The 27,766-nt window shown below is 29.7% G+C and overlaps 4 protein-coding genes across 4 annotated transcripts; 3 read left to right on the top strand and 1 right to left on the bottom strand.

The window, feature by feature from the left end:
* Positions 1–1,125: 1,125 nt before the first annotated feature.
* Positions 1,126–6,217, top strand: LOC114382723 (phenylalanine ammonia-lyase class 2). Its single transcript, XM_028342309.1, has 2 exons — positions 1,126–1,624; positions 4,202–6,217. Exons 1-2 carry the CDS (start codon positions 1,224–1,226, stop codon positions 5,949–5,951), a joined length of 2,151 nt encoding a protein of 716 aa, XP_028198110.1. The 5' UTR covers positions 1,126–1,223; the 3' UTR covers positions 5,952–6,217.
* A 4,737-nt stretch (positions 6,218–10,954) lies between these two features.
* LOC114382456 (isocitrate dehydrogenase [NAD] catalytic subunit 5, mitochondrial-like) lies at positions 10,955–15,911 on the top strand. The gene is made up of 7 exons (XM_028341883.1): positions 10,955–11,281; positions 12,719–13,039; positions 13,120–13,281; positions 13,372–13,446; positions 13,543–13,652; positions 13,729–13,801; positions 15,419–15,911. Exons 1-7 carry the CDS (start codon positions 11,129–11,131, stop codon positions 15,608–15,610), a joined length of 1,086 nt encoding a protein of 361 aa, XP_028197684.1. The 5' UTR covers positions 10,955–11,128; the 3' UTR covers positions 15,611–15,911.
* Positions 15,912–18,613: 2,702 nt separating this feature from the next.
* On the top strand, positions 18,614–22,703 carry LOC114382391 (adenosine kinase 2-like). The gene is made up of 12 exons (XM_028341776.1): positions 18,614–18,781; positions 19,013–19,066; positions 20,194–20,240; positions 20,392–20,423; positions 20,512–20,613; positions 20,722–20,789; positions 20,955–21,031; positions 21,123–21,220; positions 21,297–21,367; positions 21,446–21,512; positions 21,611–21,794; positions 22,241–22,703. The coding sequence occupies exons 1-12, from the start codon at positions 18,699–18,701 to the stop codon at positions 22,381–22,383; spliced, it is 1,026 nt and encodes a 341-aa protein (XP_028197577.1). The 5' UTR covers positions 18,614–18,698; the 3' UTR covers positions 22,384–22,703.
* A 4,257-nt stretch (positions 22,704–26,960) lies between these two features.
* LOC114380850 (indole-3-acetic acid-induced protein ARG7-like) lies at positions 26,961–27,624 on the bottom strand. Its single transcript, XM_028339934.1, has one exon. It carries the CDS (start codon positions 27,530–27,532, stop codon positions 27,161–27,163), a length of 372 nt encoding a protein of 123 aa, XP_028195735.1. The 5' UTR covers positions 27,533–27,624; the 3' UTR covers positions 26,961–27,160.
* Positions 27,625–27,766: the final 142 nt, after the last annotated feature.

Raw genomic sequence — 27,766 nt, 5'->3', positions numbered from 1 at the left:
TTTATTTATTTTCATTTCTTTCTTTTCTTTTATTTTTATCGTACTATTTTTTTAAACATATACATATATATATATATATATATATATATATATCTTTGATAACAGACAATTCTGTTTAAATAAGAATTATTACAAATAATAAAACTCTTCATCCAAATATCATTTTTTTACCTTTATCATTTATTTTATTTTCTCTCTATTCCTTCCATCTATACATCTAAAAAATGAAAAAAATATTACCTAGTTTCAAACTATTATATGTCTATAATCCTGATCAATACTTTGTAATATGCGTTTTTTTAATTTTAAAAAATTAATAACACTTTTTAATTTCCTTAAACAATGTGTAAGAATTTGTCATAATTAATTGAGTAAAATAATCTAATAATTTCTCCTAAAAATATGGTGTTTTCTTTTGTTAATTATTCGAGGTTCCAGTCCCATCATTATTATTATTATTATTAGAAGCAAGAAGTTCTGATCCTGATAAATTCCAGTATTCAATTCACTTGTTAAAAAAGAAATAATACTGATAAAATAAAAACAACTTAAGATAGAGATTTTGGGTTGTGTTAGAGAACGAACAGAAATAACTTTAAAATCAGTGAAACTCGTTGTATTATTTTTCATTTATTTCACTCATATGGTTTTTTATCGGCCAATGAATATAACTATTAGAAAACTTTTATGTATTTATTTTCTATTTCTTTATAACCAAACTCGTTTATTTATCATTTTATTTTATACTCATTTTTACTTCTTTTTTTTATTTTAATTTTCATCTACTTTATTTATTTACACTCAATCAAAACACAGCCTAAAAAAACAAATGGCATAGGACAGTTTTTGGTAGTTGGTGTTGGGTCTCCCCGTGCTATTGTGTGCATCTTCACATGGTGCATATTCTGAGCCAGCTACCAAGCCAAGGGGTAGCAAGTGTCCACATGGTCACATCTGAATATGCCACGTGTCGAAACAGCAGCCGCTGATCCTTCCCCGCAATTACTTTTCCACCAACCCTTCCATTCTCCCCTTGTGCTTCCTTTCCACCCTTTATCCCCACCTACCAAACACCAACGCTCCAGATTCCAACACTCTCCATTATATAACTCCCCCTCACCATAATTAATAACAATCTTCTCTTCTCTCCATCTCTTCATTCCTTAATTTAAAACCTCCACCTCATCCACTCATTCCATAAATCTCTTCGATCTTACCGCAACATGACACAAGAAGGAAATGGCAACACCAACTTCTGTATGAGTGTTAACAACAACGGCTACATTAGCGCTAATGACCCGTTGAACTGGGGCGCGGCGGCGGAGGCGATGGCCGGGAGCCACCTCGACGAGGTCAAGCGCATGGTGGAGGAGTACCGGAGGCCGGTCGTGAAGCTCGGCGGCGAGACCCTGACGATCTCGCAGGTGGCGGCGATCGCGGCGCACGACCAGGGGGTGAAGGTGGAGCTGGCGGAGTCCTCCAGGGCCGGGGTTAAGGCCAGCAGCGACTGGGTGATGGAGAGCATGGACAAGGGCACTGACAGCTACGGCGTCACCACTGGGTTCGGTGCTACCTCCCACCGGAGAACCAAACAAGGCGGTGCCTTGCAGAAGGAGCTAATTAGGTAACCCATAGTTAATTAACTTCAACTTCAAACATTTTTATTACGTGTATGTGATTTTCAAAACGTGAATTTTAACCTAACTTAACTTTACAAAATTTTAAGCTATACCATTGACGTGGGATCTGCAACGTTACATTACACAGCTAACTGTACACGTTGTTGCACCTCGCGAATCAATGAACAGAAACAGTATAGCTAGCTAGCTTTTCCTCTCGTGACAATATACGTTATCATCAACACGAGGAACAGAAACTCGTTAATTTCCTAATATACGTTCTTTTAAGTTTTAACATAAAAGTATATATTATTACTAGTAATTAATTTATAAGCATAAAATTAAGGAGACTCGTTTTGAATGTGAAAGAAAGGTTAAATCTATAAAATTAAGTGATTTTTAATTTTTAATACTAACATTTTCTTATTTTTTTTTCATAATATTAAATTTCACATTTATCTTTTTTCTTTTTACTTTTTTTTTCCACTCTCGTGAATCCATCTCACATCCTATATTATTACTACGAGAAATTAAAGATGGGCTATCTATATAATACACACATCTAGCTACTTTATACTCTTCATTTTAATTAATTACATCATATATTATTTGATATATTTATTTTTATTGTATGCCGTCTTCGGTTTATATCTCTGTCTAGATGCTCTGACATCATTTTCTAGTTATTTTACGAACACTGGGACACATGCCCATATGTCTTTTTGTTTTGCTGTTACTGTTCCCCATCTGAGTAAAAAATATGTGTTGCTCCGCTACCTAATTAAAATAACTGAATAATTAATTAATATTTACCCCTAAAGAATTTTTATTATTCATTGATTCTCAAAGTTGAGGAAATATGTGGATAAGTTGGCTTACCAAACATAGCTAATTTAGCTATATTTTTCTTGGTTTCTTGAATTAAAAAATATTAGTTAGCTATATATTTTAAATTCGCCCTCCGATTCCTGAAAATAAAATAAACTCTTAATTTTCGTTATATGTGTTTTTCTTCTCGTACAGTCACTTTTTTCATTTTTGTAAAATGTGTTTTGCGAATTTTTATATCAAATCAAGTGAATATTTTCACTTTCCGTTAAAGAAGTTTTTTAGTAAAAAAAAATCATATTTTAAACTACACAAAGTATAATAAAATATTTATAAATAATTATTGAATTATATTTTATTAATTGAAATATTTTTAAAATTATATTATTATTATTATTATTATTATTATTTGTATTAGAAGCGGAAAAATTATAAATTTCAAATACTTATATTTTAATTATCAATTAAAAATCATTTTTAAAATCCTTATAAATTCTATTTTTATATTTAATCATATGTAACGTATTAGATCATATACTCATCGGTTAAAGCGTATTTTGAGAATATAAATTACTGCAATATCTGTTCAAATTAAACCTGCATACAGCTTTAAATAATTGTCATTTTATATATAAAAAAAATAGAAGCTCTTCAGACAAATAATTGATCAAAATTAAAAATAATAATGATTATTATTGTTATATATTAAAGAACCATTTTTAAAATACATTTTTTAACATATAAAAAACGTGGATCTAATCCTTTAGTTGGGTGGTACAAAAAACGAGTTGGTCGTGAAAGAGAGTTGTCTACATCCACTACTACCTTTGGATCTGGACTCGTTATCCTACTGAGTTGAAACGGTCAAGTAGTGAGTTAACTTAATTTTCATTTCCTATTTTTTAAAATTTGTAGTTTTAGTTTTAGTATTTTATAATTAAAATATTTTATCTCTCATTTTTTAAAAAATATGTAATTCTAATCCTCTTAATCAATTTTAGACTTAATAGTGTATTTTTAAAATTCTTTTTAATAATTTAAGTTGGTTAACAATTAAATAATTAAAAAAATATATTTTTTATGTGAATAACGAAAAGACACCTATTAGTTAACATTTATGAAGTATATAAATCTGAAATTAGATATAAGGACTAAAATTAAAATTGTAAGTTTTTTAAAAGTAAAAAATAAAATATCTTAATTAAAAAATAAAAAACTAGAGTTATAATTATTTTAAAAGTAAAAATAAAATATCTTATTCAAAAGACTAAAATTATAAATTTTAAAAAATAAAAAGATAAAAATTAGATTTTACCCTTGACTCGATCGAAGCAAGACACGAGTAGTTTATTTGCACGTGACGCGGGGTTGGTGAGAGTGCGTAGCCTCTCCTACCTTTCAAAGTCCTAACACTCCATCTTTGACTTCCAAGTTGCCCATTTTTCTATTTTTTTTTCAGATACCTAACTGGATCAAACACCAAATTAATACTTTTTATTTTTTATATTTCTCTCTTTTTTTTTGGCACCACATTAATACTAATAATATCAATTTATTTGTTTCCCTTTTCATCCCGTTTCTCTTTTAGTGTCTATATAAAAAGGAGATGTTGATAGATTTTTGTTTTTTCTTGGCTTTAAATATTGACGCCCTCACCTAACTACATCACATTATTTTATTACTTTAGTTAATAAGCGGTACTTTATATAATTTTTCATAATTGCTAATTTTTTTTTTAATTATTCTTCTTTCAGGTTTTTGAATGCTGGAATATTTGGCAATGGTACAGAGTCCAATTGCACCCTACCCCACACAGCAACCAGAGCAGCTATGCTAGTGAGAATCAACACACTCCTCCAAGGCTACTCAGGAATTAGGTTTGAAATTTTGGAGGCAATCACAAAGCTTCTGAACAATAACATTACCCCATGTTTGCCACTTAGGGGAACAATCACAGCATCTGGTGACCTTGTTCCTTTGTCCTACATTGCTGGTTTGCTAACTGGTAGACCAAACTCCAAGGCTGTTGGACCCTCTGGTGAAATTCTGAATGCCAAAGAAGCCTTTGAATTGGCCAACATTAGTGCTGAGTTCTTTGAGTTGCAACCTAAGGAAGGCCTTGCCCTTGTGAATGGCACTGCTGTTGGTTCTGGCTTGGCTTCAATTGTTCTTTTTGAAGCCAACATCATTGCTGTCTTGTCTGAGGTTATTTCAGCAATTTTTGCTGAAGTGATGCAAGGGAAGCCAGAGTTCACTGACCATTTGACTCATAAACTAAAGCACCACCCTGGACAGATTGAAGCTGCTGCTATCATGGAACACATTTTGGAAGGAAGCTCTTACATCAAAGCTGCTAAGAAGTTGCATGAGATTGATCCTTTGCAAAAGCCTAAACAAGACCGCTATGCACTTAGGACTTCACCACAATGGCTTGGTCCTCAAATTGAAGTGATTAGATTCTCTACCAAGTCAATTGAGAGGGAGATAAACTCAGTCAATGACAACCCTTTGATTGATGTCTCAAGGAACAAGGCCCTTCATGGTGGTAACTTCCAAGGAACACCTATTGGAGTGTCCATGGATAACACCCGTTTGGCTCTTGCATCAATTGGCAAGCTCATGTTTGCTCAATTCTCTGAGCTTGTCAATGACTATTACAACAATGGGTTGCCCTCAAATCTCACTGCCAGCAGAAACCCCAGCTTGGATTATGGATTCAAGGGAGCTGAAATTGCAATGGCCTCTTATTGCTCTGAACTCCAATACTTGGCGAACCCGGTGACGAGCCACGTGCAAAGCGCCGAGCAACACAACCAAGATGTGAACTCTCTCGGGCTGATTTCATCAAGGAAGACACATGAGGCTATTGAGATCCTCAAGCTCATGTCCTCCACTTTCCTCATTGCACTTTGCCAAGCCATTGACTTGAGGCATTTGGAGGAGAATTTGAAGAACACGGTGAAGAACGTTGTGAGCCAAGTTGCTAAACGGACTCTCACCACAGGTGTCAATGGAGAGCTTCACCCTTCAAGGTTTTGTGAGAAGGACTTGCTCAAGGTTGTTGATAGGGAGTACACATTTGCATACATTGATGACCCCTGCAGTGGCACATACCCTTTGATGCAAAAGCTGAGGCAAGTGCTTGTGGACTATGCATTGGCCAATGGGGAGAACGAGAAGAACACGAACACATCAATCTTCCAAAAGATCGCAACATTTGAGGAGGAGTTGAAGACCCTTTTGCCTAAGGAAGTGGAAGGTGCAAGAGTTGCATATGAGAATGACCAATGTGCTATTCCCAACAAGATCAAGGAATGCAGGTCTTACCCCTTGTACAAGTTTGTGAGAGAGGAGTTGGGGACAGCATTGCTTACTGGTGAAAGGGTTGTCTCACCGGGTGAAGAGTGTGACAAAGTTTTTACTGCTATGTGCCAAGGGAAGATCATTGATCCACTTTTGGAATGCCTTGGAGAGTGGAATGGTGCTCCACTTCCAATTTGTTAGTTTTGTTTTCTTCTGTTTTCTTCAAGTGGTTTCTTTCTGTATACGTGTTTGTGTTGATATAAGCATTTGGTTTGTCTATAAAGGCTGTGGCAAATCAATCCACATACAACAACTTCCAGTTTTCCTTGATATGCCAATCAAGGAACTTGTAATTCATATTGTAATAGAATTCCATTTGTTTGCCGTAGCTTTGAGTGCAAATATCAATACATAGCCATGGCATGTGAAGGATGTTTTCTCTTGAATAATACTTATTTGTTTCTTTATGCTAACGTTTAGCTTTGTAATTGCATTTTCCTACATGACTGGGAATAGTCAAATACAGAATTAGATACGAATTTTGTAACTCGTGACAAAGATAATAAATAACTACATAATTTTCATACTGCTAGCTATATAAAAGATGGAAAGAAAGTGATAGATACTGAACAAGAATGTTGACAGTTGCGAGACAGACAAAAAAGTTTATGGATAAATTGATAAAAGTTAAAAATGTGGAACTGTCCAAGTGGGGACGCCACAGATTTTTAGGGTGTATTTATTTGAGTTTTGGTTTTTTAAGTTCTTAAAATTTGTTTTGTAAAATGATTTTTAATAATTAACGTTTGGAAGGGAAAATGTTAAATTTTATTTATTTGATAATTTAAATTTTTATTGAAATCATCTGAAAGGAAACTTAAAAAAATAATTAAAATTTAAAACAGTCTAAAAATATTCATAATTTTCTGTTTCTTGTTCAGTAATTTTTTTTTTATTCAGTCATAATTTTCTATTTTAAAAAATAAAAATAAATATTATTTTGAAAAATAATTTTCGAAAACTACTCTTACTAAATACTTTTAGTTTTTAAATTATAAATTATCTTTAAAAAAAACCTTAGTAAACCAAAAATCAAACAAGATTTTTTTTTTGAAGAATCAAATAAGATTAATAGAATATATATAGAAAAACAACTAAAGTGGGTAAGGATTATAGCAAGTATATCATAAATCGTGCAAGAACGTTGTCTTTAATTAGGGATTTATCAATTTCGCTTTCCTAGTTGGAGCTATCCTTGGAGGATGTAATTGTAATAATGACCTTAATTGACACCCAAGAAAAAAACAAAAATTTGGGACCATGAATGTTTGACATGTTAAAGCCACTTATTTTATTTTAATTGATAAAATAAATATTTTGTAATACTACATGGTCCCTAATTTTTTTGGAATTATTGCAGAAGTTCCTGGTTGTGTATTAACATCACTGAACTAGACACCGGTCTAGTAAGCAATTTCATTATTCACATAAAAAATATCATTAGAAATGCACAAATAAAATATGTAGCTTAATAGATAAGCAGCTCAAGTAAACGGAATTTAACTATGAGTTGTTGTAAATCCTGATATCATCTTTAATTTCCACAAATAAAATAATAAAAAAAAAGCTGCTCAACATTTAAATGTGTGGAAGAATCAACCTTATAGTCCAAAAAATTGTGTAACAAAAATAAAGTGCAGTAAATAACTAGGTCAAGACCAAATTAGCACGGACAGGGAGTAAGCATGTATTAATGTCGTGTTTGATCCAAGTCTTAGACGTGAGTTTTCATTTTCTGAAAAATTAATAATTATAACTTCTACGTTTTATAGCACAACTTCACAAGCGACATAATTTCTATTTTCTAACTATCCAACGAATTTGCAAAATGCATCAAGGTTTGGGGTCCATGTTTACCCTCTTAGCCTACATGTATTGCGCCTTCCGCGTTAGAATCTTCAACTTTTTCGAACCGCGTCCCATGGAAAAGCGCGTCCCCATGGAAAAGGTTACGCATTGTAATTATTTAGAGCCGGTAACAAAATGAACATGATTTATTTTCGATCTAAAATATTTTTTTAATTATTACTTTTTTATAAAAAAAATTAGTTTACTGAATAACAAGTGAAAGTCATTAATGTCTTAGGCTTTTTAGTTGTTAGTAGTCTAACTTTATCTTGTATAAAAAATATTTTGGAAACTTGTTTCACTATTCACATTTATAGCCAATAAAAATTGAAGCAACAAATATATTAATGATAGAAAGAAATTAAAAGGAATCAAAACTAAAAATATTTTGAAAAGAAATAAAAATCCGTCTCACTAATATTAAGAATAATTTTGAAAAATATATAAGTTCAAGACATTTTTTTTACGTTCAAGGCAAATTTAATATTGCTATCTACATTAACTAATTTAATTAATCTGTATAAATTAATTAATTAAATCTTATAAAAAGAACCAATAATAAGAATAATACATTTATAAGAGTCTCTTTAAAAAAAAATCCATGCATATATTAAGAATGTTATTATTATGAAAACTATTTTTTCTTATCTTTTTTTATTCCTAAATTATAAAAACGTTATCTCATATATGTTCTTTTCTTCTTCAATTATCTCTCTTGCTTATTTTTTATTTAGTCACTAAAAAGCAAAAGCCAAACACTGAAGACGCCATGGTTGGAGATCTGGAGGGAAAAACACCATTGATAACGAAGAGCAGACTAACGCACGTTGCAGTTGTAGGTGACAAAATTTAGGACCAGTTTTTTTGTTGTGTTTTTTTATACTGTCCTTTAATGGTGATATTTAATTTTAAAAATCATAAAAATTTTATAATTTTAAAAGACAGAGCACAAAGACAGTAAAAAAAAAACAACAAAAAAAGACAAATTCCAAAATTTATAGGAAACATGCTAGTTAAATTGGTGCAACATAGGAGACATAGTACATGTTTGTTTTTACGACGAAGTTGTGGCAGCACAAAGTACAAAGTTGCTTCATCGTAGAAGTACCGATGCTCCTATTTGAAACATAGGTTTGATTATAAAGGAGTGTTTTTTTTCTTCAAAATTATTAAATGAGGATATAATTTAAATTAATATTTACAAATAAATGAGTTGTAGGATATTTTATGACTTCAAAATCTTAAAAAAATTTATGATTTTAATTTTTTTAATACGATTTTGAAATCATAAGTGTTTTTTTTAAGTGATAAATTATTTATGATTTTAAAGTCATAAATAATTTTTTATTTTAATTATTAACGAATTTATGTTTATTTTTTTTTGTTTTATTTAATATTTTTTGTATTTAATATTTTTTATATTATTTTTTATTTAATTTAAATACAAATATTAAAATATACTATTACTAGTTATATACCTAAGGAGACAAATGAATTAATTCTAAATATGTTTAAGAAATCTAGAACTAAAGGACATAACTTTCATACAAATAAAAGTTGATGATTAATATTATTTTTATTTTTAAATTTTATATTTGTATTTGATTTGTATTATTTATTTTATATTAACTTATTATTATTATGGTGTAATAATTACTTTTATTATTAAATTACTTTTTACTGTTAATATTATTTGTCGGTCTTTATTTTTAAGTATGACCTATTTGAAAGTCAGATTAGATTTGTTAAACTAATTAAATATTTATTTCATATTAAAAATTTAATATATGTCTAATTTCTTCCTGTACATGGGCTAATAATCCAATAGAGAATAACTTCATTAAAAGACGAGAAAAAAATTGGCCCTTATCTTTCTAATATTTTTTGAAATAGTAATGAAATTATTCATTTTGATATATAAAAAATAATCAATTTGAAAATATAATAAAAAATGAAATTTTAGATTTTTTTCATACATATCAAAGTGATGGAAAAGAAAGAATGTTAAAAAACAATCATTTGATTGATTTTGTTTCTTACTCTCCCTTAGCAGCGGGAAAGGAATCTATCGTTTATGTTTTGGAGCACAAATTATAATTTTTTAAACTTATTCAAGACATTAAACTTGTTCCATTATTTTTTTATATGAAAACAACAAAAACCAAAAAGGAACTATTATAAAACTTGATGAAAAATTTGAATATCATGAAAAATGGCATGAAAAATGATACCTTGATCAATCAAAAAATTTGATATTATATTTATTTGTTTTTTTAATGCTTGCGTGACTTATTTTTCATGTAATGTTCATCTTACTTATAATCTTTTTTGTTCTAATATTAGTTGGATTTCATAATTAATTTTAATATAAGTGAATTTAATTTGACATATTTTACATTTTGAATTAAAGGGAAAAAAATTTCAAAATGGAAAATAATCACTTTTTTAAAAGGGAAAGATGAATCTTTTAAAGAATTAAAGGAAAAAAAATGAGTTTTAGTTTTAGAAAATGAAGAACCAAAAATATATGTTAACCATGTAAGAAAACTATAATTTCTGAGAATTAAAGTCACTTATACCCAAAGCATAAGACAATAGAGAAAATAGACAAACTACATTTTATAAAAATTAATTCTAAGTTGTCTGACCTAACACTTATTATAACTTGTTAAAAAATATAATTTGTAATAAAACATATAAAGAAGACATAGAGTTAACTTTTTTAAGCTTTTTTTTTTAACATAACATTGACTTAGATAAGTTTTGTTGATAATTAATTTTTATTAAATAATATGATTAATCATATCAAATATTCTCTCCAATTATATTTTTTTATTCATAAAATTTAAATTCAATATCTCCCTTAAAAGAATTGAATTTAGTATTACTCAAATAAACAAGTGGTTGATTAGTAAGTTTATATATAAGCTATCATAAAAAAATGGTTATAAATTTAAGTTCATAGCTAGTCAGAATGTTAAATATTTACAATAAATAAATATATCATCTTAATACATTATAAGAAATTTAGTATAATAATACCCAAAAAAAATTATTTATATTCACATAAACATGTTAAATTTGAAAGACTTTTCAAATGAAAACTTAAACTACTAATCAAATAAGCTTGTATATTTTTTTAATAGTATAATACTGGAAAAAAAAAATTATATAGTACAGTTACCTCTCTTTCAGCGAGTATTAGTAATCTATAATGGACAAAAATTATAAATAAAAAAACCCCAGTAATCTATAAAGAGTTTTGGTGAAGACATTTAATTTGATGTATTTTACACATGAGAATACTCTTTAACTGGTTATCTAACCGAACAATCGCATATTTCTGTTCTGCCTTCTTCTACTCAATACATTACGCGCCTCTAGTCTCGTTTCCAGGTTTGTAATAATAATAGTTTTAGTTTCTTCGTTACGCCTGCGTTGTGCGTGAGAAAGTGCGCGTGGTGAAAACCATGGCTTCTCAGCTCCTGAGACGAACCTTCGGAAGTCGCATCCTTGCAAACCCTAGGGCCTTCTCCTTCTCCTCCGCTGCTTCCACTCCGATCCGCGCCACTCTCTTCCCCGGCGACGGCATCGGCCCCGAGATCGCCGAATCCGTCAAACAGGTTCCTTCTTTCTCTCATAAATCGTTGCGCCTTTTTCACATGTCTCAATTTCAATTGCTTTCGATTCTGATGCCTTCGTTCTTTTTCTTGTGTGTTTCTGATTTCTGATTTACAATAGTTGACCCCCGCGCACCTTGAAAAGTAATCATTGTTCTAGAATTTCTTGAGCGAGCCTAACTTTTTCTTTTTTTTTTTTAGAAATTACCTCATCCTAGAAAAACAATAATGTGTAGTTCAGGTAAATATGTTTTCTACAAAATCTAAATAATTTTTCGAGGGGGAATTCGTTTTCCCTTGAAATCATTATAACGAACACAGAGAGTGCTTTTTTTTAACCATTTGTAAAATGTTTTCGCCCTTTTGGCTTTCTAATTCTAGTTGTTGTTGACGTGCAAGTGGGTTGAATTTTGAGGATAAAACTTCTGCTTTTCATTTTGAGGGGAAAAAAATGCAAACTGAGGCCTATGGTTTGATGCATAATTCCTGCGACTGCGCGTGTGCAATTATCTTTGGTGTCATGTTTTTAGCATGCAATATGTACACTGTCTTGAGCTACAGTTGCTTTTATTTATGTGTTGTTTCTCGGTATTAATAGAAAAGGGGCAGTGAATAAGACATTTATAGCAAGATAAAGTTATGGGACGGTGCTAAGGGGAGTTGCTGGGGCTAATGATTATGGTGTCAGTATCGCTATGGCTTGTGTAGTGTGTGCGAGTGATGACATGTGTATGGTTGTCAATCAATATTGCAGGATCAAAAACTTGAAAATGAATATGGACTCTTTGCCAATGACAGACTTTTTACATGTTTAACGTGGCATTTTTTTTGTTCCTAGTGATAGATATAATATGACTAACTTCTTCATTGAAGTTAAAAGATCCTTTACTGATATGCTCAAGTTTAATCTTTCTGCTGTACTTGAAATAGCTTCTTTATAATGTACTGTGATGCAGAGACAACGACACAGGCACATAGTTAAAGATTGCAGGGCATGAACACAGACACATATAGTTAAAGATTTAAGGAATAAGATTTATAGTTCATAATAGTTTAGTTTTTAAGATTTACAGTTCCTTGATATAAGTTGTATGTCCTAAGACTTGCTATTCTGTAAACCCTTCTAAAATGACATGGAGCATCATACATGTGAATACTTTCTATCCCTGGATTTCTACTAATTTCCTTGTATTGAGGATATATTGGTTTGTTTTACTTTTCTCACTTTGTCATGGCTGTGCAATCTGTTGTGTGCTCTGATAATTTCCTCTTGGTTGCTATTGAAAGTGATCATTGATCAGCATTCTGTTCGCCATATTCTTTTTCTTCTTGCTTGCTATGTTTGTTGCATGTTATGTAGATTTGTATGTTCATAGAAATTGACGTGCTTGGTTGAATTAAATCTAATGCTGTGCCAATTATTGCTGCTGTTATACTTAGATATTCCAAGCAGCTGATGTCCCAATAGAATGGGAAGAGCACTATGTAGGAACTGAAATTGACCCTAGAACCCAAAGTTTTCTGACATGGGAAAGTTTGGAATCTGTAAGGCAAAATGGGGTTGGCTTGAAAGGACCAATGGCCACCCCTATTGGAAAAGGGCATCGTTCATTAAATCTTACTCTGAGAAAAGAGCTCAATTTGTATGCCAATGTTCGACCTTGCTACAGTCTTCCAGGCTACAAAACTCGGTATGATAATGTCAATCTAATCACAATTCGTGAAAATACGGAAGGCGAGTACAGTGGACTTGAACATCAGGTAAATTTCACAACAATTTATGCACGTACTATCATCTGAATTCTGATCAATATAATTTGTTTAGCATTTTTGGGTTTCAGGTTGTGAGAGGTGTAGTAGAAAGTCTCAAAATCATTACACGTCAAGCAAGTTTAAGGGTAGCTGAGTATGCTTTTCACTATGCCAAGGCTCATGGAAGAGAGAGGGTTTCTGCCATACACAAAGCCAATATTATGCAAAAGACTGATGGCCTTTTCCTCAAGGTCCACCAATACTTACAAATGCCTAGAAATTTTTGGTCTCAAATTTTATTCATGAATTTTATTATTAATGCTTTTTGTTATTATTTCTAGTGTTGCCGTGAGGTTGCAGAGAAATATCCTGAGATAACTTATGAGGAAGTTGTCATTGACAATTGCTGCATGATGGTAATATTGGTGAACTTGATGTATGAGAAAACTGCATTTGGAAATACTTAGTATTTGGAAATTAATGATATTGGTTATTTTTCTGACCTTCCGCAGCTTGTGAAGAATCCTGCACTTTTCGATGTACTAGTGATGCCTAACCTTTATGGTGATATTATTAGTGACCTTTGTGCTGGCTTGGTTGGGGGATTGGGTTTAACACCAAGGTACTTTTTGTATTTTATCCATAGAAATGTAAAACTCTCAATTATATCGTCTGACAATATTTTATGTCTTTTGCAGCTGCAACATTGGCGAGGGAGGTATTGCACTTGCTGAGGCTGTACATGGTTCGGCACCTGATATTGCTGGAAAGGTAAGCTGTGAAAGTACTCATTTTACCTTATATTATCCGGCCTAAACCTTCTTGTGCCCTGTTGTCATGGAATGTGAATTTTTTCAAGAGATTGTTTCATACTCGTGATCAATATTTCCTTTGTAAGGAATTGGATAAAACATAGGGCAAACTTTTATACATTGGTACCACCCTAATTCAGGGTGGAAATAGGCTATGTTAGCTGATAGGTTTTGCCTAAATAAATGTTAGCCTGAGCTAACCTATTACTTATCAATATCATGGGCTTCATTTTTGGGATTGGTCTAGCTTGAAAGCCTATTTGGAGGTTTGTGTTACTTGAAAGCCTTCAACCAGGCCGAAACATTACACTTATAATTTTCAAAATATCAAATTGGTGTAGCTTTTGATTAATTATTATATTTTGTATAAACTTAAAATGAGATATTAATTTGTAACAAATTGTGTTTGATATATCAAATAATAAATAAATGGGTCTTCTTGGTAGGCAAAATAATTTTTTTAAAAAAATCCTAAGCTTTTATTTTAGCCCTCAATTAATTAAATTCTTTCTTGATAATTTTTATTTTATCTAATTTAGTCCTTTCCAGCAAGCAAGCTACCAATTTTAGTTATCCCCTTAAGAAAATTCTGTCTACAATACATATCTTCTCTTTTCCTTTTGAAAATGATCTTTATATTAGAGTTAGAGTTCTATGTATAGAGGGTTTTAGCGCAACAGTAAGGTTGTGGCCAGTGGCGGATCTATGCATGAGTGTGGGGGCAATTGTCCCCACAAGATTTTATTTTTTTATTTGTATATGGGTAATAAAACAAAATTTTGTCCCAATAAAAAAATAGGTATTGTCCTCATAAGATATTTTTTCTTAAAATGAATGCAAAATAAATATAAGAAATTAAAAAAAAAAAGAATGAAGTGTTACTAATTTTACTATTTTGTACTTTTTATTTAGTTTTTTTTTCCAATATTTGGATTTTTTTGTCATGACATTATGTATTTTCTTAAAAGCATATGATATTTTTATTGTGAAAATATCAAATAAAAGATCATATTTTGGTCTTTGAATGTGTAACGAATGATAATTTAGTCTCTGAAAGAAAAAAAAAAATTTGATTTAGTCCATAAACAAGTAGTATGTGTGACAATTACGTTTTATGTCCACTTAATGTCAAGTTGGTCTTTGAAAAATACTTAATATCAAAATAGTGCTTGAACACTACATCTTATTGACAAGATGTAGTTTCACACTTTTTACATATTTAATAACTAAACTAGAACTTTTGTTCTTTTAGGACTAAATTATTAATGGTTTATTCACATACAAAAAAAAATTGTTATCAGTTTACACATTTGGGAACCAAAATGGTAATGTATCAAAAAATGTTACAAACTATGTCTTACCCCACTAAGAAAATTTTCTGGATCCGCCATTGGTTGGGGCCTTGTGACTTAGTGGTTATGACTCATGAGTTCTAATAGAAAAAGCATCCTGTCTCATGGGAGTAAGGTTGCATATATCTAACCCTCCACTAATAGGTGGCAACCTAGGTCACCTCATTTTACTTACCGAGATATACTTTTGTTGTTGCTGAGCCATTTATCCTGTGTATATGTAGAATTTGGCAAATCCAACTGCTTTACTGCTAAGTGGTGTTACAATGTTGCGCCATTTGAACCTCCATGACAAAGCAGAACAGATTCAAAAAGCCATCCTGAACACAATTGCAGAAGGGAAGTACCGAACAGCTGACCTCGGTGGCAGTTCAAAGACAACTGAATTCACAAAGGCAATTATTGATCATCTTTAGATTTTGGTTTTGGAGTCAGCAAGAAATTCTTGCTTATGATTTTGATTTTCAGTCAATTTTCTATTTATTAACCCAATTAATCCGAAAGAGTGGGATTACCTCAGCTTAAAGGAAAACTCACCCATGTGTGTGACATTTTACAACCAAAGACAAGGAATGGGCAGGCTTTCAAATATTCGCTGCCCTTTCACAATGCACATTGATTGATAACCCTTGGTAGTCCGTTTTAGTATTCTTTGTCAATAATATAGTGCTAAATAAAAAACACCAGATGATGTTTCATTTGTTCATCTTTATGATCTTTCTTTGTGCAGGATATTCCAATATTATTTGCTTTATTTTTTTAAAAAAATCCTCTTTTTTTTATTTTTTTTTATTTTATAAGTGTGTCTTGTTCGCGCACCTTACTCCTAAGTCCTAAAGAGACAGAATTATTGGGTAATTCGCCTTCAATTCTTGCCATGGTTGGGTTTTGTATAAGTCTTTCGTATACTATTTATTCATATCTGTTTATGGTATTAATAATTTTATTTTATCTTTATACTATAAATGTACAATAGAATCTGTTTATTTAAATGTATACTATATATTCATATCTGATATCATGACAAATTTTACTTTTTTAGATAATTTTTTACTATGTACCACCAAAAAGATGATTTTTTTTATACTTTTAATAGGAAATAAATTGTGATGAAATGAAATGGATCTCTGATAAACCAAATCTGAATTTTAAAACAAATTAGCCAACGACAAAAATGAAAGATATACGTAAATTACTAAAGTTAAGTGATTCCCACATTACAAAATTTTGAAGGATCTCATTTTTTTTCCCCTTAATTTGTAACCCCACCTTGTACTTCTCACTTAAGGGCATAATTCTTTACTCAAAATAATATATATTTTCATTACCCATCTGCAAGGACTAGAATCACATTTGACTATCTGCACAGCAACATCTAGATATTGCTTTCACATTGGTTTTTGTTCTGAATGAACCAAGTGGTAGCAATGTTCTTTGAATTTTCTCTTGCTCGAAGTTATTGTGAAGATATGGGAATTTTTTTCCATTCTATAAGTTCCGAGTATGGAGTAAATGCCGGGGCAGCAACACTCTATGCCATCCTAGGCTGTCTTGGTCTTTTTATTTTTGTATCAAATAGAAGGCTAAAGTCCAAACCCACAAGTCGATCATATGACAAATCCATGATGGTAAGCTAGTTATTATTTATTATTACTACTAAGATTTAGTAGATTATAGTATATTACATTATTGATAGATTATATTATATATATATATATATATATATAATTTTTTTTTTGTCTTCGAACGTGCTCAAAAGTATTTCAAGTTTGCGGTAGGTGCTACGTGGCTACGGTAAGTTATAGCTGAAGCTGGTGGTAGGTGTTGTCTTATTAATTAACTGCCATTATAATTGTAAATTATTCTCAGTTTTTGAATTTTTTTCCCAACCTAAAATAAAATACAAATATGTTCTTTCCGTATGTTGTTGGAGGGACTTTCCGAAGACAAATAGTGATTAAAAAAGTGACAGAAAATGGTGACCCAAGATTTGAATTTTAGGGTATGGTGTGGTGTGCCATACATTTCCAGCTGAGGGCCCCAACTTGGTTGGTGGATGGATTGTGACCCCCCGGATTGGTGAGGGTAGCAGATCTAAACAAAGATATTTTTTTGGACATTATTATTTAGAAAAAAATTAAAATAAATTAATATTCTTTATATAAATACTACTACTACTCTTTAAATAATAATAATAATAATAATAAATTTTATTATAATTATTTTCCATTTTTATAATTTTCATCACGACATAGTAGCATCTTAGTCATTAACATGAAAAAATCCTGATTATCGAGTAAAAATGTCCTTTTTGAAACTATTTGTCTTTTGTTTTTCTTTTCCAAGCATTTCTTTTAACAAAAATACAATAATTTTTCGTTGAATTAGGGAATAAATTTTAACAAAAAAAATATTACTAATCAAAATAATTTTTTTCTGAGATATTTTCAATAAGACAAATAAAAACGAGAACAATAGATTTGAATCTATTTAGGATGAGCTTATAATTTAAAAATGTTTTTATTTTTAAATTATACTTAGTTAATGGTTTGAGTTTTGATATATTTTAAACTTAAATTAAATATCAATATTTTTTTTATTATTATGTTATTGGTGTGAAATATCTTCTTTTAATCATATTTTTTATTTTTTCATTTATAAGTCCTAAATCCAATATTTTACTTTAAAAAATCCAAATTCAATAGTTGTGTTTGAACCAACAATATTTTAGTAATTGGCATATTTTATTTGTTATTTAAAAATGAAGTTTAACAGACACACGTATTGTTATTATAAAATGTTATGTATTATTGTCAATCAGTTAAAGAATTTGTTTAATATAATTTTAAAAATAATTATTATAAAAAAATAACAAACTTATCGTAACGGTATGAAAAACATTTACACTATATTATTTATTCTTAAAAATGAGCTTATATTGTAATAAATTTCTGTAATGCTACTGCTTTTTAAATTATAAAAAAAACATTTCGACATTTCCATATTTTATTTTCAAATTAGGAAATCATAAATATGCACAACATGATATTAATTATATCTACTACAGTGTTACTATTTTATACTTATACAGAAGATGAAAATTAATCTTTGTCAACTAGTAATACTTTAATTCACTCACCGTCACTAGTGTAATAGTACAAAACTTACTAAAAAATTAAACTCAATAAATTTTCTATTAATTTTGTTTTTGTTGTCAAATATACCAACAATTTAAGCCACCCGAAACAAGTGTAATAAAATCCAAAGAAACGTAAGAATCTCACAGGTCGTAATAAAAAACAATAACCACCAATAGTCCACAGTTCAATACCATAAAGACGGGTAACCCAAAAACGAAAAAAAAAAAAAAAAAGTGTGAAAGCGCCTATAAAAGAAAGCCATTTCTTTGTTCACTATTTGTGTAGATCTGCATCTGATTCGTTCGTTCACTTTCACTTTACCAACTCCTAACAATTTCTCTCTGTTTCCTTCTTCACCGCATCAATGGAGTTGGACGGCGTTCTCCTCGGCATGTGCAACCCTCTCCTCGACATCTCTGCCGTCGTCGACGATGCTTTCTTGCAAAAGTATTACTGCCTCACATTTTTTCTCTCTTTCTTTTGTTACTATTATTAATTATTCTTAATAATGTCATGAGTATTGAGTAGTATATTACTATTTTGAGCTTAGAACTATGAAGAAGAGTGCTAATTAGGTTTATTGCGTGATTGATTTGTGAATCTGAAAAAAATATAAATATAAATACGAAACGAGACGGATCAGATCTAACGTGTTATGGTTATGTATTTGTGTGACAGATACGGTATCAAGTTGAACGATGCGATTCTCGCTGAGGATAAGCACAAACCTATGTAAGATTTTTTCTCTTCTCTATTAGTATATATGTATTTGCGTGCCTAACTTAATGTTACGATTAGCTTAAAAATAGAAAATGAAAACATAGTTAAGTTAAAAGCTCTTATAATAGTTAGATCAGTTTTTCGGGAAGAAAAGTTAAACACAAACAAAAAAAAGTTAGACTAACTGGAGTGAGAGTTTATGTAAAGTAAGAAAGTTGTTACGCATTGATGCTTGATTTGAAGTGGACCGAGTTTGAGAGATTCTTTCATTAAAATTTATGGATTCATGCACTTTTACTTTTTTTACTTCACACTGTACACTTTATCATGTGTCGGTATAACTTAAAATATGGAAAATAAATTATATTTTTTCAAAAATGTTTGTAAAATTAAAAAGTAATTATTATTATTAATTAATTTTTTATTTAAAAGAAGCGAATCCGAACATAGGCAATTACTTTTCTCAAAACTAATAAAACAATAGCTTTTGAAGAAAAGAAAGAAATGTTGTACTATAGTAGTACCGCATCTTAATAATTCTCTTTATAAAGGTAGTATAAAATGTGGAAAGTAAATCTATGTAATATATTGGAAACATAAAAGCATTAAATGCATTTTTCATTTAATTATTAGGGAAACTTATACGAAGATTTAGAACTATTCTACCTTTCCCAGTCATATATAAAGTATCAATGTTTATTGTCTAAAAACATGAGAGACAAAGGAATTTGTGTTAGTTGTTTGACGGTTTTATTAACCTACTGTTATTCTGTTACTGTGAGTGTGGCATGTTCCTAATTTCATAAACATACTAATATGATTTGGTTCTTGTCCTTGGGATGTATGAAACTGTTATACCCTTTCTCATCCGTTTTGCTGTCTGCCTATGCTTTGTGCTAGAATGTTGTTAAGGAAAATCTCAACTTTTAGCTAATTATTTTACTAAATACTCGACGTGTATATTTTCTTAGAAAATTTGTAAATTAAGAACTTGATGTAATAATTGGATATTCAACTTCCAGTTCTGGAAAGATTTTTAGCTTTCTCTCACTAAATTCTTTTCGAGCTAGTACTTTAATAGCAGTATATTTTCTTTTAAGACAAGATATTTTTTTCATATGATCCTATAATCATTTCAGGTATGAAGAATTGGCTAACAATCCTAATGTGGAGTACATTGCTGGAGGTAATACACTTGATCTGAATTATTGAATCTCACGTCACAGATTCCGGCTTTACTAATTAATATCATGAAAATGCTGACAAAGAGAGGTGGAAAAAAAGAGGTGGAAGTGCACATTTCATAATGATGATTTCTATAATTTCCTTTTTGGCAGGTGCTACTCAGAATTCAATCAGGGTTGCTCAGGTATGCACTTTCTTTTATATGTTGTAAGCTGAGTCTGGAGTAGTTGTGTTACTTGTGTAGTTAATTATTTGCCTTCACCTCATAATAGTGGATGCTTCAAGCACCAGGTGCCACAAGTTACATAGGTTGCATAGGAAAGGACAAATTTGGAGAGGAGATGAAGAAGAAATGTACACTTGATGGTGTAAAGGTAAGTTTAATCTTGTGATTTGGCTTCTCCTTTCTTTGTGATAAGCTACTCTGTGCCTGACCTTTAGAATACCATTTCTGAAATTGACTTTATTCATTCAACAATCAGGTTAACTATTATGAAATCGACAATACACCTACTGGAACTTGTGCTGTTTGTGTGGTTGGCGGTGAAAGGTCAGATGATCAAACTTTCCTTGACTGTTTTATTCTACTTATTATATGACTCAATAATAATTATATTTTATACTTCTTTTTAATAGTATACTTCTTCAGCTTAACATAATACTTGATTGCAAAGCAATTATTTGAAGTCTTCTATTTGATTGCATCTAAATATAGGTCCCTTGTTGCCAACTTATCAGCTGCAAATTGCTATAAGTCTGAGCATTTGACGAGACCGGAAAATTGGGCATTAGGTATATTGTTGATATTGGCTCTCTTTCTCTCTCATACCTGAATATTTCAGATGACTGACATTTTGTTATTGTGTGTTTGTTTTTTCAATAGTTGAAAAGGCCAAGTATTTCTACATTTCTGGCTTTTTCCTCACTGTATCTCCTGATTCCATACAATTAGTTGCTGAACATGCAGCTGCAAATAACAAGGTTAGATATGATTTGAACTTGGCATTCCTGTTTTACTAGCAGTTTCTGAGATTAGTTGTTCTATTCCTGTATGCAGTTCTTCATGATGAACCTTTCTGCCCCATTTATCTGTGAGTTCTTCAAGGATGCACTGAATAAAGTTCTGCCGTAAGGATCCTTCTCTGTTAAATTCAAAGAAAGAAAATTTTACATATTGATCTTAATAATGTCCATTTTGGGATTCAGATATATGGACTACGTTTTTGGTAATGAGACTGAAGCAAGAACATTTTCTAAAGCTCAAGGCTGGGAGGTAATCATTAATTAGCAGATCTGAAGGCCTGCAGTTTTGGTTTTTAAGTTTTAATTTGTTATGTATTTTGACTTTTTTCCTATTGTCCTATTGATTAGACTGATAATGTTGAGGAAATAGCTTTGAAGATTTCTCAGTTGCCAAAGGCATCAGAAACACATAAAAGGATTACGGTTATCACCCAAGGTGCAGATCCTGTTTGCGTTGCCGAGGATGGAAAAGTGAAAATTTACCCCGTGATACCGTTACCTAAAGAGAAATTAGTTGACACAAATGGAGCAGGTACACAGCCATATTGCTTTTAGTATGTAAATGTTAGACAAAGTTATATGTGCAGTTGAGTTTATGGACAATTAGTCTGCTCATAAAATTCGTGGAAGTTATAATTTTCACTCTGTATGTATTGTTTTTTTAATTCTTCACTCTAAAATAAGAGTTGTCTTTAAAAAACTAATACAAAATATCTGTTGTTTTACATTACCCGAAAAATAATTGTTTTTTTTTTTTTGAAAGATTTGAATAATCCCCCTTGCTAAAATGCTTTGAATAGTAGATCATAGTCATGCAACCAATATGTAAAAGCAATTATGTTATTTATGATTCTTGAGGAGTTGCCAAGAATATAGATATTGCATCTTGGTAGTGGCAAGCTAGATTCGAATTTTGTCTATTCTAAATGTTTGTGGAAACTTAAAAATTTGTATGCTTATATTCTTTTGTTCTTGCAGGAGATGCTTTTGTTGGAGGATTTCTTTCACAATTGGTTAAGCATAAGCCCATTGAAGAATGCATTAGAGCTGGGTGTTATGCAGCCAATGTTATCATCCAAAGGCCTGGCTGCACATACCCACCGACGCCTGATTTTCATTGAGTGATTCCTCTTTTTCTGTTACTGCTATGAATTTTTTTCTTTTTATCATTGAGAAGGATTTTAATAGCCACACTCTAACTGGTGTGGGGTTTTTTAACCCCCCGGCTAGGGAAAACAGCGTGAAAAAGTTGCAGCAAGAGATAAAACTTGAATAAGTTCATATATTTGAAGTCCGATCAAGCATCAATTCTCATATTGCTGTTTGTGATCTTTTTTCATTTTCATTTTTTCCACCTTTTCTTCTTTTTATTACAGTTTATGCTGTATTTGTACCCCTATCAAGGCACATGTATCTTAATTATGCTGTTTGTTATCCTGTCTTTCTTTTTCCTACTATCACTTATTTTCTTAGATAGTACTACTATAATATATAACTTGTTTTGGATTTCGTAATTGTGCTTACTGCGGCTAAAAAAACAGTTTTAAAATAACTATTTATATAAAACTTGTTCAGTTTTACAGTTATAATTATTTTAAATAACTTATTTTTAAACACCGGTTAAATAATTTTAAAGTCTAATTTGAAAATGAAGAAAGACCACAAACGTATAATCTAAACACACCCTACTCCTCCGTTTGGTTAAGTGGAAATAGAGGATGGGAATATAGGGGAAAAGGAGAAAGTTAAAAAATTAATGTGAGTGTCACACATTTTATATTATTTTAACTTATTTTTTTATATTTATTTAATTTATTCTTCTCATGTCTATCCAACAGAGTATAAGTTTAAACTTCCACTTCAAAATAAAATAAGAAAGACTTTGTCTTATTTCATTTATTCAAATGAGTCTAATTTTAAATTTAAATCCATATTTTAATAGGTGATTGGTAAAAAACCGTGACTACTTTTGATTTGCTTACTTCTTTGTTCTTCCATTTACTCATTCAATGTATTTAACTTAAATTTCCTAAAATAGAGTATTTTTATTTTATTTTTTAGAGACTTTTTTGTTTTAGTCACTTGTAAAATTTAAAGCTTAAGTTTTGCTGTCAAATAAGATAGGGAACTGATGTCATAACATCTAAAAGTTATTAGTTCATTGATTTATTATATTATTAAGAAGTTTGATAGGATAATTACATGTAAATTTTTTTATAAATTATATTTTTAAATTCTTCATCAACTAATATTTAAAAATTACAGTTGAGCTTAAATATAACAATCGAGTGAACTGCTAAAGCATATTGTCATATTGATCTCTTCAATTTGGGGAAAAAGTATTCAACTTCCTTAAACTTTTTTTTTTATTTTACAAATAAACATCCTAAAGTTTTATTTTTCCTAATTAATCTTAAATTTGATCTCTTTTGCAAATAGGTACCATAATCTTTAATTTCGTTTCAAACAATCCTTAAACTTTATTTTTTTTTTCAGACACATAAATTTCAATCTCATTTCAATTTTTTTTTGTAGACAATTTCATCTCGATTTATTCCTAAAATTTACCCCTTTCATGAATATTTTCTTATATTAAATTGGGGTTAAATTATTAACAAAAAAATGTCATCTGTTTATTTATTTCATCTCAACTATTTATTAGTTTTGTTTTTATAAATCACTTTTCCAAACTTTAAAACATAATAAAATTTAGAATTAAAAAATCAAATATTTTTTTATTGATGTTATTATTTCTCCTTTTTTATATAATTTTTCTACATTCGTATTCCTTATATTTTAAATGTGAAAAAATGAGTTGTAAAAAAAATAATGAATGACTAACATGTAAGATATATAACTTAAAAAAAAACTATTTGTAAAAAGGAAAAAAATTAAAAAATTAAATTGAAATGAAATTAAAATTCAAGATGTTTATTTATAAAAAAAATAGTTAAAGTTTCAATATATTTATAATAAATTTAAAGGTTAATTAAGACAAAATTAAAGATTAGGATGTCTATTTTCAAAAGGAATCAAGTTTAGGGAAATTTAATGCTCTTTACCCCATTAATTTTAAAGTTTATACTATTCGGTTTCATAAGAAAAAAATTAATATTATTTGGTAAGTAAATTTGAAGTACTGTTTCATACTATATTTTATATTGGATTCACTTTGATAGTTGCACATATGTCACATGGCTGATGCGATAATAACATAATAATGGGTCATGCTCTAACATCAAGAATAAGATATGCTTGAAGATCCAATCATTAGTCTATATATTATATTCAGCCGTTGTTTTGATTTGTTAGTTGATTGAATTATTCGATAACCTTATAGTTGGTCATGAATATATAGACATACTACAGAGTTTTTTTTTTAAAAAAAAAAGAAAAATGTCAGCCTATATATATATAAATTCAGCCAAATAGCAATCTAAATATAACTGATGAGGATGTTCTGGAACATTATATTTTATGTTTGAGGGATGAAATAATTGTCCAGCAACTATCTTTTTGTATAATTAAGAAAGAGTTTTGGGAGAAGAAAGATATTTTTTGCCCGGACAATTAATTTGATTATTTTTGTCGACACAGGGCATTAATATTAAGTTCTATGTTTACTTGGATATTGCAGGGGTTCACCTCTATTTCTCTCACAGTCTCACTTTCTTATTAATTTTTTATAATAATTATTTTAGAAGTTATACTTATAATAAATTTTAACTATTGATGTTAATAAAAAAATTAGTAATGTTAATTTTACGACTTTCATCTTTTGATTTTAAAATATATTTAATATTGATCTAATCTTCAATTTTATATGCTTATTTCTTTTATTTTTATATTTTAATTAACCAAATTATTTTTATAATTTTTTAAATAAGTATGTTAGGCCTAAAGTTTAATTTGACCAAAATAAAATATGTAAAATTGAGAATTGAACTAAGATTACTGATTTTTTAAAATAAAAGGATTAAAATTACAAAAAAAATGCATTTTAGCTTAAATGTTTTAGAAAAAATACACATTGACAATGCAAAATAATTTTATAATGTCATCAAATAAAAAAACACATAATATATGATAAACTTGTTTACTTTTATAACAACTAGCATATCTTAAAAGTCATATCAATTATGATTTTTTATTAGTTGACATTATGAATGTTTTATAGTATTAGTGCATAATTATTAAACTCTAACTTTTTAAAAATCAATGGTTGATTGGAGTGAAAAGTTAGTTAATTGAAAGAGATAAAAATTAATGATCTACTTCAAATGTATAAAATTATGACTTGTTTGATATAGAGGAAAGAAATAGGATAAATAAAAATAAAATATGAATAAAAATAGGTGAGAAATAAATTTTAAATTAAATATATTTGATTGAAGAGAAATAATATTTTTTTATAATTTGAAGAGAAATAGATAAGAGATGAGAAGAGAAATGAATAAAAATAAATGAAAAATAATACAAGTAAATCTATCATCTTTAAATCTATTATCCCTCTTTCTCCCTCATATATATATATATATATATGCATTTGTTTATCCTTCTTTTAAATATCAAGACTATCCCCCACACATGTAGTTTTAGGTTAAGATACATTTTTAGTTTTTTATGTTTTAGATTATATTTAGTTTGATTCTTTTATGTTTTAAAGAATTTAATTTAGTTTTTTATACTTTTAAAATGAGTCAAAATTGTTCTTCCAAAAATAATGATTATTTTTTTATCTTGGACACAATTTTGAGTCTTTTCTAGATTAATTTGAGATCTCAAAGTTATTTGTATTAGATTTACTTACATAAAAATTATGAAACACAACTGATGTTCAAATTAACAAAGGGTCAAACTTGGTAAAAATCACATGAAAAATAAGTCTTACAAGTAACTAGAAACAAATTTAATATTAGATTTTTTAATTATTTAGTTGTTTGTTGGATTCATTTTTCACATGATTTTTATTATGTTTATACCCTTTCATGTATATGAATTTAATGGAACAAATTTTACTTCTCAAAGTTGTCACCCTAGGGTTCAAAATCGAAAATGATCATTATTCTAGAAAGATTATTTTGACTCACTTTGAAAACATAAATGACTAAATTAAACCTTTTAAAACATAAATAATCAAATTAAATATAATCTAAAACAGAGAGGAAAAGAAGTGTATTTTAGCCTAATTTTTACTATTTTTATTTTATTTATTTATTTTCTCTTACTACTGTCTTATTTTTAAATTAAAAATAAAAAAATGAAATAGGGGGAAAGGGACAAGTGATAGGAGATACTGCTTACATTACAAGCCTTTCTGACTTCTCCACTCTTAAATGTGCCATACCTAGTCATTATTAAAGCACTAATTTTGCTGGCTCTATAACATTATTTTAGTAACGTTTTCGAAAGCTGGTTTTGACTTGCCCAATTTTCCAACTCTAAATCTCGTGCTCGTATTTAAATCAAAAAAATTATAAATAAGGACATGTTTGAATATACACTCATTAATAAATATTTATAAGAGAAGAAAATAAATAAAAAATATACAAATCAAACTTATTTCACAAGTTAAAATAAACTTTTGGAAGAAAGGTTCTATAAAAATTGAAGTGTATGAGTTGATTATATTTTATAGGAAAAATCTAATTATTACTATTTTTTGTGTAAGACTTATTAAAAACCTTATGCAAAGGGCTTGAATCCTCTCTCTTCTTGAATTGATGAATTGCATCAGTGAGCTAAATGACACTTAATTATGCCTCAACCTACTTACAACATAGTATTAATTAATTATATATATATATGGATGGCTACATATCAGCATAGTTAGAACTTAGAACTAAGAATTTCAACAGCAAGGAAAGAAACTAAAGAATGTTCCAAAAGTGCAATTCCTCAAAGACACAGACACACTCGTTGGTTCTGTGGGGAGCTAGCACATCGAAGTACACTAAGGAAGAGGTGTTCATCACAGGGAATGCAGAGTTTTGAATCAGCAATAAAGTCATACTCTTCCTGAGCTTGATCCAACAAGGCCCTGAAGAGTGGATGGTGGAGCAATGAAACCTTGATCACATATCTCTTGTGGTTTTCTCCCACATACACAACCAAGTGACCCTTTGGAACATCACTTGGAATGTTGGAGCAAGCTTCATGCAAAGAAGAAGACCACAAAGCCCATTCACAACAGTCCTCACAAGATATGCACTTGTTTAGGCACATTTTCTTGCACTTGTTAAGGCACCCTCTAAGAAATCTTGACTTCATAGTTACTTTAGAGAGAGAGGGAGTAGTGAAAAAGTGAATGAGAGAGAAAGGAATAGGATTAAAAGTGCAGTGAGTACTTGAGATCGAAAGTGATAAGGTATATATAATTGTGGCATGGGAAGAACCTATGGTCTGGAGCATTAAATGGTTGACATGATTGGTAGCCTATGCTATTTGCTACTAATTTAATTATGGGGATCAACATTTATATATTATTCAAATGTGCCAGTTATT

This window comes from Glycine soja, chromosome 13, assembly GCF_004193775.1.
Source record: "Glycine soja cultivar W05 chromosome 13, ASM419377v2, whole genome shotgun sequence".
Taxonomy (NCBI): Eukaryota; Viridiplantae; Streptophyta; class Magnoliopsida; order Fabales; family Fabaceae; genus Glycine; species Glycine soja.
The sequence above is the reverse complement of the archived record's forward strand: the minus strand, read 5'-3'. Positions and strand labels throughout refer to the sequence as shown.

Coding starts and splice junctions, on each gene's coding strand:
- LOC114382391 (XM_028341776.1), top strand. CDS start 18,699: ATGGAGTTGGACGGCGTTCTCCTCGGCATGTGCAACCCTCTCCTCGAC. Junction 20,241..20,391: donor TGTGGAGTACATTGCTGGAG/GTAATACACTTG, acceptor CCTTTTTGGCAG/GTGCTACTCAGAATTCAATC. Junction 21,368..21,445: donor GCACTGAATAAAGTTCTGCC/GTAAGGATCCTT, acceptor TTTGGGATTCAG/ATATATGGACTACGTTTTTG.
- LOC114380850 (XM_028339934.1), bottom strand. CDS start 27,532: ATGAAGTCAAGATTTCTTAGAGGGTGCCTTAACAAGTGCAAGAAAATG.
- LOC114382723 (XM_028342309.1), top strand. CDS start 1,224: ATGACACAAGAAGGAAATGGCAACACCAACTTCTGTATGAGTGTTAAC. Junction 1,625..4,201: donor TTGCAGAAGGAGCTAATTAG/GTAACCCATAGT, acceptor TTCTTCTTTCAG/GTTTTTGAATGCTGGAATAT.
- LOC114382456 (XM_028341883.1), top strand. CDS start 11,129: ATGGCTTCTCAGCTCCTGAGACGAACCTTCGGAAGTCGCATCCTTGCA. Junction 13,653..13,728: donor GGATTGGGTTTAACACCAAG/GTACTTTTTGTA, acceptor TGTCTTTTGCAG/CTGCAACATTGGCGAGGGAG. Junction 13,802..15,418: donor CACCTGATATTGCTGGAAAG/GTAAGCTGTGAA, acceptor GTGTATATGTAG/AATTTGGCAAATCCAACTGC.